Source organism: Dermacentor silvarum, chromosome 10 (genome assembly GCF_013339745.2).
Source record: "Dermacentor silvarum isolate Dsil-2018 chromosome 10, BIME_Dsil_1.4, whole genome shotgun sequence".
Taxonomy (NCBI): Eukaryota; Metazoa; Arthropoda; class Arachnida; order Ixodida; family Ixodidae; genus Dermacentor; species Dermacentor silvarum.
The window spans coordinates 114139196-114150360 of NC_051163.1; the positions used below are offsets into that span (position 1 = coordinate 114139196).

The 11165-nt window shown below is 44.9% G+C and overlaps 1 protein-coding gene across 2 annotated transcripts in view; it reads right to left on the bottom strand.

Moving 5' to 3' along the window:
• The window catches only part of LOC119466498 (OTU domain-containing protein 5-B), a 37454-nt gene extending 34807 nt beyond the window's left edge, over positions 1 to 2647 (bottom strand). Inside the window, exon 1 of one of the 2 annotated variants that reach the window (XM_037727012.2) lies at positions 1975 to 2647. In XM_037727012.2, the coding sequence (XP_037582940.1) occupies positions 1975 to 2442 (468 nt within the window). In that variant the 5' untranslated portion in view covers positions 2443 to 2647. The remainder of the gene's footprint in view (positions 1 to 1974) is intronic. The other variant, XM_037727011.2, reaches the window with a different exon arrangement.
• Between the last annotated feature and the right edge of the window lie 8518 nt (positions 2648 to 11165).

Below are 11165 nucleotides of genomic sequence, written 5' to 3' on the forward strand. Positions count from 1 at the left end.
CACGTATTTCTTTTAAACATTTTCTTTGCGAGAGTTATTTGGCAAGAAGCAGCAGCATCCATGGTCAACAAAGTCTGGGAGTATTGGGGTTGTTTGCTTTTTGCTTCCTTTCAGCAGATGATAGCTATTCCCATGGGTTCGGGTGGGTTGGTGATAAGTGATGGTGGGTACATAGGCCTGCCACCTTTGGAAACAAACAAGATCTGCTGGAAGTCACATGGTCAAATCACTTCCTTTTTTCTTCTTGTTTTCTGTGCTGCAACTCCTAATCTTATGGATCACCAACCATCCCGCTTGCAAACACTTTCCCAAAATGTCACTGAAATCATGGTGTTTGTGGTGTATGTACATGTCACATGACCTCTATGCTCAGTGCAATTAATGTTCAATGTAATAAGTGCAATCAAGAGATGCTGCAATAACGCTTTTCATTTCCAATAACTGCTGATTAAGTGAATTCCTCGAGATATATTGGATAGCATGTGTTGAAGGACAGCTTTGCAAAAGTTGACTCGGCAGAAAAACAACAATTCATTTATATTTACACATCATTGGGAAGGAGACAAGCCTTGTCATTCCATGGCTTGAATCGAAAGATAAATATAACTGTGCATATTATTAAAAACCATCAATCTGTGTACACAATCTTGACACTCTCACATCCATTTGCAGATAGCCAAAAAGTTTCTTTCCTATGCAATCTTACAGGCAGGTATTCATTTTCCAACTGCTCTTATTGCAATCAACAAGAACTGCCTTGCAGTTGCAAAGCCCAATTTGAGACGCCACAGCTATTGTATTTTGCCATGCGTGCATAATACCGTACTTGACACTTCTGGCTGTCCAAGCAGTATATATGAATGCCATTTAGAATATGTTTTTTTTTAATAAAAAATGGAACACACATGACCATTTTCCAAGTACTAATAACCACTTTAAGAGCTTTTGTTTTTAGCACCCAAGGATCACTGCCATTAGATAACGGCACGGTCTTGTGTGGTGCTTAAGCCATTAAAATGGCACTCGCTGAAGCCAAGAGCCCCGACTTGGATGACACTAAATTTGACAACCTTAAAGCTTGCAAGGCATCACATAACCCACACATTGTGTACTTGCTGTTTTTGTGCAATGTCCGGGGAAGCATAGGAACTGATGAACGTGTGCAGCGGTAAAAACAACATGTCCTTTTACAAACGACAGTGATGACTAATACTGCAGTTCGAACAAGCTGTGGCAATGGAGAAACTACCAAAGCTAGATGCGACTGTGCATTCCACATCAGTGAGATCAGGAGCAGCAGATAAATAATCAGTAATCAACCAAGATAGTCACTAAACCATGGCCACAAAGAGTGTTGGACTCACAAGGATTCTTGATCTGAGATAACGGCCAGCAAACCCATGCCCGACAGCCTCCCAACAGATCCAAATGTCAGCCTACGTATTTTCCCTGCGGTGTAACAACGGCTAATACAATCGATGGACAGGGATCCTCCCTCGGTTTTGCAGCCTAACGCAATATCTCTGAAGGCTAATCAGCAGAAGTATGCACATTAGTCTCAATTGGACGTTTTCTGGGCGGTGTGCCAGAAGGCGCCAGCATCTCCGTCATCTGCAGCGGACGACGTTACGTCAGGGCGTGCGAAAAACTGCAATCGTCGTCATTCATCGAGTGCTGGTCAAAACTACGTAACGAGAAGTGTTCTTGCTCTTCGCAAGCGCGGGGGGCCTTTCCCTGCGTCAGCGCTGCTGACCTGCCCTTCACATGCTGACCTCGTACTGCCCTAACTCGCGTCTGTGAAAGCGGGGCCACGGAAACTTCCAACATGGCTTACGCTGACCCCTACTACCTCGCCTGTTCTCGATACGGAAAAACGTCTTGCGATTAAGTGCGTGCTCGCCTGTCGCTTCCTAACGCGGCCACAAACGAGATGCGAAAAAAAAAAAAAAAGATCAAAACATCGTCGCCACTCGCCTCCTTGTACTCCTCATTGGTCCAGAGCTCGGGCGGCTTGTCGTACTCGTCGCCAGAGTTGTATCCGCTGGGGTCAGCGTCTTCGCGCCCCGAAGCCGAGTCTTCGACCGCGGGGCTGTTGGCTCCCTGCGACGTGCTCGGCTTGACGACTATGCCAGCCGAGCGGTGGTGGGCCTTGCGAAGACTCCGGTGCGGCGATGCCCTATGCCTGCGCTTGGAGTGGCTCGGGCCACCGTCGACGGCGTCGAACTCGTCGAAGCCGCTGGCGGTCGCGTGAGCGGGCCGCTTTTCGTCGCGCGAGCTGGCGTTGGGCGCTGCCCAACGCGGCGGCGAGTTGCGATTCGCGAAGTTGTACTGCTCGGCCGAGTGGCCCGAGTGACCATGGCGGTCGCCATGAAACGAGCTCGGGTCGGAGCCGTCGCCCTCGCTTTTCGATTGCGACGACTTTTTGGTGGGCAGAATGGTCATGGTGCCGCTCTTTCCTTTCGTGTACCGACGCTAGGAAGACATTAATCCTCGGGCGTTGGCTCGCGGGAGCACCGACTGCTGCCGAGCCAGGAAAAACACACACTTAATCCTCGGGCCTAAAACACCCGTATGACACAGGAGCAGCAGCTGGAACAACTTCTGAATTTCGACCAAAGATGGCGACTGCTAATGCGCAGTGACGTCACACTGATTTAAAGACGCAGTGTGGCCATACCAAAAAGCCGCTCTTTTGACTTCCGTGAAACGTTTAAAATTAACTTATTAAATAATAATAACGCAATGCCAACTAGCGAAACGTACATACAATGAAAGCGACGGAACACATGCGTAGAAACGTCTCTGAGCAGCTATTTGGTAAGTGTAAACGCTGCTCACATGTTGTTTTTGTCAACCGTTTTGTCACTTGAACTGTGGCACTGCGAGTGCCACAGTTTTAAGTTTTACATGGCCTCCAAAATAATGATGGTGATTATAATGTAGCAGCTGCCCTTTGAAGCGGGCGATCACAAACCACCATCGAGGCAAGACATAATCACAAACATAGATGATGATTATGATGTTTATGGGCATCCTCTTTTAAATGGGGCGGGGACAAGTAGTTCCCTAGCCTGTTCGATTTATTCAGGTTTTATTACATCTATCGCTAACTAGCCTTTCTACTGATCGTCACAAACATTAATGATGATGATGTTTATTGGCACCCATTCTTTAAATGAGGCGGGGACAAGTAGTCCCCTAGCCTGCTTGTTTTAATCAGGTTTTACTACATCTATCGCTATCTAGCCTTCTGACCATATCTGATCTCTATGTTAACTTTCGTATTTAAATATTCTATCACTATACTTTACCATTACCTCCTACACATGCAATGGCTCCGGTTCTTACGTGAATCTCTTCCCTGCATTTGTTGCCAAGCAACGCAACACAGACTCGGAGGCCATGTTTTTTGTGGATTGCCAGCTGTTCGCCGCCAAAGAGCGCAACATTTTGTTCACAAAACTCAAAGCAGAGTTAGTTCTGTCATGTAAATTTTGTAAATGGCTCATTTTTCCTTTAATTCCCCTTAATGTGCGAGAATAATGCGTTCGGTATGTTCACATTCTTTCCACTGTCCATGTGACACAATTTTGTCATAGGGAAATTGGGGAGAAAAAAAAAAAAGGCATACGGTAGGACAACTAGACATGCGTGGTGTGGTCTGAAAAAGGTCAATTCGTCAGCAGGCTGTAACAACATACACTAGGTGAACATTATGTGAACTATTCTGAATGCCTTACCCCACCTTTCAGCGCAGATTGGTACGATGACAGCCAGCTTGGTTTGATTTGGTGCCTATAGATATAGCACAACCCACTACGGGGGATTGGCCATGAATCGGGCAGCAGTGGAAAGAAAAATGAAGGATACCTAAATGGGGATTTTCTTACTTAAGAATGAGATAATAAAATGAATTATAATCGTTAATAGTAATTTTCATGCTATAGCATCTTAAAATTTGAAGCAAATATTTTTGTTGTCTTGTGAAAAAAAAAAATTAGCATGGCAGTCTCCTTGTTTCCATTACAAAATTAAATATGGCACCACATACGTTCCTATTCCGACCCCCCCAGAGATAGAATGATAGGTAACATAATGGTCAATCCAAGTTGGCGAAGGGGACCTTCTAGGAGGCGTTTTCTATGCATGGTGAACCTACGACACTCTATAAAGAAATGATCCATAGTTTTGGGTTCGTTGCAATAAAAGCATTGAGGGGAAGGCGCCAAACCAGACCTATGGATATAGAGATGAAGCCTTGGTATTCGGCAACGCATTCTAGTAAACGACATTTCAAATTTTCTTGTTGAACACCATCTGCTGTGCCAAGGAAACCTAAGGTGCTGAAAATCGGTGTTATTGAGTACACATGATTTGGCCTGTTCTTCTTGGACAGAAAATTTTTAAAATCTCGCAGAAGTGACGTATGCCGAAGGTCTTAGGATCCTCAGTACCGGGCCATTAAGAGATGCCGCTGCTAGTGCGTCTGCAGATTCGTTTAAAGAGAGCCCCACGTGCCCTGGCACCCAAACCAGAGGGATAAGGCATAAATGTTGGGGGATGGATGAATGAAATTCTCGGAGAATGATAGATGAATTGGGCACTGATAAAGCGGAGCAAACAGACAAGGAGTCGGTTAAGATTACGGCTGAAGTAATAGATGTGGGAAGTTTTCGTAGAGCTAGGATGATCGCTAATAACTCCGCCTGAAATATTGGCGTAAAGTCGGGTAGTCGAAGGGAGAAAGACCAATTTAATGATGCCGAAAAAATACCCACTCCTGCCTTCTCTTCACTGACAAAAGCATCTGTGGCTATTACTGCATTTATTTGGAGGTTCTCGAGGTGGTCATCTAGCAAACTTTTTAGGTATCGAATAGGCAGGAGTTTAGCGTTATTAGGAAATATATCATCGAATTCAACGCTTACTGTCGCAGTAGGGAAATTTTGAAAATCCACATCACGGATTGATATTCCTAATGGCTCTAATAGTTACTGCACAAAAACTACCTGGGGACAATGCAGTCTGGACCACTGATTCTCAAAGAATGCAGTTGGTTCTCTAAAAAACATATAGAAGGAGCGTCTCTAGGGAGAAGCATATATGTTCAGTAACGTTTGGACTGTCAGTATATGAAAACGAGTTTGAAGAGAAGGCAGGTGTGTTTCATGATAAAGAATATTATTCGCTACATATTTTGGAAGGCCGAGACATAGACGTAGTGATTCGCGTTCTAAAAGAACCAGAGGGCATAATTTATAAATAGGACCTCCAGAAATTAACACGCATCCAAACTCTAGAATGGGGCGGACATACATACAATAAATCATCAGCAAGGTCTCCCTGCGCATTCCAAAATGATTGCTGCTGACTCTTCGTAATAAACCAACTGCGCGTGCTCCTTTAGATGCGATGTATTCTATGTGTGTCTTCCAATTAAGCTTTTCTGTGTAAATCATTCCCAGATATTTTAAAGATTGCACCTGCGGAATAATCTCCTGGCCATATGACAGTGTTATTCGGATAGGAAAAGATAAGGGAAAAACAATGATTGCACTTTTGCTGACATTTAGCGACATTTGTATTCCTTTTAGCCAAATTTCAATCTGATTCAAATACAATTGCAAAGTTTTATATAAGCTATGAATATCATTTGATACTGAGAAAAATGCGATATCATCAGCGTATACGTATACCTGTACGTCATGATGTGTCGGGATGTGATTTAGTAAAATATTAAATAATACGGGGGAAAGTACTGCACCTTGAGGAACGCCCCTTGTCTGTTTGTAAATGTGAGAAGACACCGTTTTGATAGCAATAAAATGTGCGTCCGCTTAGAAAATTTTGAATCCATGCAATTATGTACCGTGGGAGACTCACACTTTCGAGTCTGTTGATTAAGGTACTGTGATCGACAGTGTGATACGCCTTTGCAATGTCTAATGTGTCTAAGTCAGCGTACTGGTTGTTGCGGCGAGCGAGTTGAATTCGACTCTCCAAGTCAACATGAGCACACCAAATTGAGCAGCCGGGCCTGAATCCTGTTTGAGGATCACTTAATATTTGGTTCTCGCCTATCCACCTATCGATGTGACCATACAGAACTCTCTCGATTCATTTTACGAGATTTGAGGTCAGAGAAATAGGTCTAATGTTATCTATTGTATATCCATGACCCGGCTTTTTGAGTAGCGGAATTATTTTGGCAACCTTCCAGTCTGGATGAATCGATGCATTTTTAATTGAAAAATTTACAAGATTAAGCAAATCCTGGGGTGATAATTTGAATAATAGTTTTATCATTGCTGTAGTTATGCCATCAGGACCTGGGGCTAAAGCTGGCAGCATCTTTACCACTCTCATTAATTGTTCTTATGTGACTGCTATGTAATCATTAGCTGTTTCAGGCGCCGGTATATGATAGGGGCGAAGTGATGTGAATCGACGCTCTAAGCCTTTTGCAATCTCCTCCAGTGATTGTACCAATTCCGTGGAAGAAGCGAACAGACTCTACATTTATCGGGGCTGAAATAATCTTTTTAGACTGTAGAAACCTAAAAAGGGCTTTTTTATTACTAGACTGCGATAGGTAACTGTAATATTTAGTGTTATAATTTTCTTTCGCTTGGTCAACTGTTTGCCTGAATGTAGTTGCAACAAATTTATAGTCATTCCAATTACGTGGACATTGATTATAGAGTAACTTTCTCCAGGCTGCCTTTCTTCTTCTATATTCGCGTTCACAGTCCGGATGCCACCATGGTGAATAAGTACCCCCTTTAGTTGACTGCATACTGAAGCTGGATATTTTGTAACTTGTGGGGGAGCACACGCTGCCACCTTCTCCCGCGGGCGCTCGCCCGTCGCCGGCGCACGGAGCGCCCGCGACAGCAGCCGGGTGGACATCTCGTGCGCGCACACCGCGCGCTGCGGGAGCCGGGCGAACACGGGAGAAATGCACTTTGCCCTCTCCCGGTTCTCGCTCGCCTCTCGCGACGCGCGTGCCGCGCGGGAAGAGGGAAAGCATCCGGCGGGCGAGGAGGACACTCCCCTCGCGGAAAGGCAAAAAGGCATAAAAGAGCGCGACCGAGAGACCCCCGCTCTCTCTGACCTCGCTTGACCTTCTGCCTGGACGGATTTTTACCTGCTGAAAGCCGTGAGTGACCTCGTTCGCGTGACTACCACACGCGACGAGGCAAGCCTATTTTATTAGTTGGTATACAGAGCGGACTTCCCTCTACAAGTGTGTTTTATTGCTGACAGCAATAAACGTTGTTGAGTTGACTCGCTGGTTGCCTTATTCGCCCGAACCCTACGTAGCTGCGATTACACGCGCTACGGGTTGGGGAAGACCCCCACATTTGGCGCCCAACGTGGGGCCAAATGTGGGGGTCTTCCCCAACCCGTAGCGCGTGTAATCGCAGCTACGTAGGGTTCGGGCGAATAAGGCAACCAGCGAGTCAACTCAACAACGTTTATTGCTGTCAGCAATAAAACACACTTGTAGAGGGAAGTCCGCTCTGTATACCAACTAATAAAATAGGCTTGCCTCGTCGCGTGTGGTAGTCACGCGAACGAGGTCACTCACGGCTTTCAGCAGGTAAAAATCCGTCCAGGCAGAAGGTCAAGCGAGGTCAGAGAGAGCGGGGGTCTCTCGGTCGCGCTCTTTTATGCCTTTTTGCCTTTCCGCGAGGGGAGTGTCCTCCTCGCCCGCCGGATGCTTTCCCTCTTCCCGCGCGGCACGCGCGTCGCGAGAGGCGAGCGAGAACCGGGAGAGGGCAAAGTGCATTTCTCCCGTGTTCGCCCGGCTCCCACTGTCACTTGTCACTTGACACAAATTAACTGCCTTAACTTCATCATTTAGGCCAACCTGTTTATTTAAAGCTGATCGCAGTGAATCTTGAAATTTACTATAGTTAACATAGGTGCGGACATGCTTTCACTTCTCAGCCAGCTCTGGAGAATCATTTGCTGAGCCTCATCTTTTCCTCAGCGCCACAGACAGAACCACTGCCTCAGTCCAAATAGCATGCAGATTTTTGTCTGAGCAGGCTTTTCAAACGGAAAATGCAATCGCTAAAAGCAGAGCAGCAGGTTCAGAACGCAAGATCATTTATTTTGGCTCTTGATCTGCAGAATCCAATGAGGATGCAAAGTTGTTTTTGTGTGCAACGAGTCCATTGTTTTGAGCAGAGCTGACTGACACTTTAAACTTGAGAGTGGCCTCAGAGAGAGGATAGATAAAACATCTTTATTGAAAAGTCGCTGCTAGGTTGGAAAGGGAACGGAGGGGCTGGGAGGCTAGTCCCTCAGACACTGGCCAGGCCTTGAACCATAGCGGCGTCCTCTGCCAGCCGGACAGTGCGTCTTCTTGGCATTCGTCTCAGTTGCGCTGCCTTTCGTGTGCACCGCAAGACTGCAGCCAGACGTTTCCTGAATGTTCTCGCAACAGTGTTCGCGAAAACACGATCATGGTGCTACAAAAACCATGAAGCAACGGTGCTATAAAAATGCCATTAAGTCTACAATGCCACTATGCTTTGAGCAACACTATCCAAAGTGATCATTGCTCCAAGATCAAGGCAGAGCATCCGAAGTCGGTTGAGCTGCAAAACTTGAAGTGCTTGCAGCACAAAGGGACGTAAAATTTGAAATTCCTAATTGGAATCGTTCCAAATGGCACCATAATGTTCTTATCCATGCTGTATGGAGCCAGGTCAGCAAATGGGTTTATTGCAGTTGACTCGGGCCTTTTTTTCCAGGAGCCTGGCGATGACGTACACCCGTGAGCAAAAGTATACGGACCACAGGGCCGCCGAAAAATGGGAATTTCTTCGTAATTAACAAGCATAAAGTGGCATTGATGATTACACTGAAAAGCTCGCAGTGTCAAGTTTGGACTGCAGTCCTCAATTTCAAGTTGCGTTCATAGACAGAGGAAAAAATCGGCTTTTTCGTGCAACCCCTGGTCCGTATACCTTTGCTCACGGGTGTACTTGCTGTTAAGTGCTTTACCCGAGTGCATGTTGACACAACAGATGTGAAGGCCATCTTGATTGCGCCACAGTTTTTAGCTGGAGAAAACTTAACGTCTGTGTTCAAATATAGCATATGACAGAGAGACTAAAGTAGAAACTCGGTATACTCAATGCATAGCTGCCTATTAAGCTTTGCACTCACAATGACAGAATCCCACGCGATTTGGCCAACTTGAGAACAAATATATTCAAGAGGTGTGAACATTCTTATCAATTGCTCAAAATTTATCTGCAATTGATGTTTACTTTGCAATTGGCAGGTATGTTTAATTCATTAACACACGTAAATCTTCAGCACAGGCATCTCACTTGAAGATCCTTGCTTATCATTGTAAATAAGAAATTTGCTGTACAGAAATCATATCCATAGTTTTATGTAGAAACCACACATTTATTTTTGTCACAATTCACGATTATTTTGTGCACATTCCTTGCAACATGTTGAAAGGTTCCAAATAAATTATTCAAACTATAGCTGTGTTGCCAACTTTGGCTAAAGGAGATTAAAGGAAACTGGAAGCTGAATGACGGCCTTACTCGACTGTTCAAGGTTTTAGTGTTTGGCTGCAGCTAGTGCGCAGGTGCCCAAAAAGGGATTGGAACACAAGACCTGTGGCTGAACTGCATCCCAGTGCCCTCTAGCAGCCCCAGGTGGAAGCAAGAAATTGGATTACGCATGCCCAAAGTCTGACCCTCGTGGCCAGTTGTGAGCGCACCACTTGGTCCGTTTCTTTACATGTAATCGGAGCGTCGTTCACATTGGGTTCGAATTACATTTGTTTGTACCTGTACATAGTATACCAACCAAACATTCAAAACTATTTGAAGACAGAGCTGTCAAGCTAAGAAGTTGAAAACCGCACTACAGTGGACTGCAAGATACTAAAACTAATTGAAAAATAGTAAGCTGTTTTCATATGAAGTTTAATGCATTATTCACATAACGGCTGCCAAACATTCAGTTGCCGTTTTACATTGGTTCTAACAGCTTATGTCTCTGCTGCACGGGTATACCTGTGTAATCACTGGGTCTGAAAAATTGACCCTAAAAATTACTGCGACTGTATTGTTTCTCGCTTAAGTTTTCCTTGTCCTAAACTATATGCAAAAATGGTTATAATTGGGTCAATACAACAGTCGTAAACGAATGCAATCAGGCATTTTACGATAAAACCGTAAAACTAGGCAGGTATGTACGTGTATATATATAAGTGGCGAACATTGGACAGATGTGACTGAAGTTAAACCATCCAAGCAGCAGCATAGCTTTACTCAAACTCGTCGCAGTGCTTGACAGTAATGACGAGCTTGCTTCTTCAGAACATGCAGGGCTGCGAGTAGTACTCGTGCGACTGCTTCAGGCAACTCCTCCCTTTTGAAAATTGTTTCCTCGATCCTTCCTACTGTAAGGAGTTTAACCCCTTTATTGACAGCGTGTCTCAACGAAGCTTGGGGACAGTGGATGCGTTGAATATGCATCATCTCCTGCTTGCCCTAGGAAGATTTTCAAGCAATAACTAGCTCACAGCGTTAACGGCATTTGCCCGATTTTAACGCATATATATGTTTAATATATGCTTGCATTGATGTGCGTCAGGGCATCAATCTCGAGACCTCATGCTCCAGACAACGCTTCATCTCAAGTGCATAACGCTTGTCCTCAAACATTTTGCCTGCTGTCTCACTGCACTTTCTCGGTGCTCGTGCAATAGTGATCGACTGGGCAGCTGTACTTGGCTAAGCTGCTCATGACAGCATTCCCCTATGGCTAATAAGATTTACCAAGATCAGGATGTGTTGCAGGGCATCCCTGATAAAAGCTTCAATTCTAAGTGTCCATCTGCAAGTACACCATAAAAATCTGGTACATTTGTTGCATCTGCCTGCACCATAAAAATATAGCAGACGAAAATCTGGTACAGAAGCTAAAGCCAGTTACCTATGGCACAATCCTGCAGGCATGAATAGCTTTCCTTTGCTTACCAAATTATGCAAACTCAACCAGCTATTAGTATTGAATGTACTAATTCTTCAGATCGCAAAGAAAAGCTGAATAACAGGTACAAAGTTATTGCATAGACACTCCTAGACTTTTATCAGCTGAATAGTTTAAGGGACTGGAAG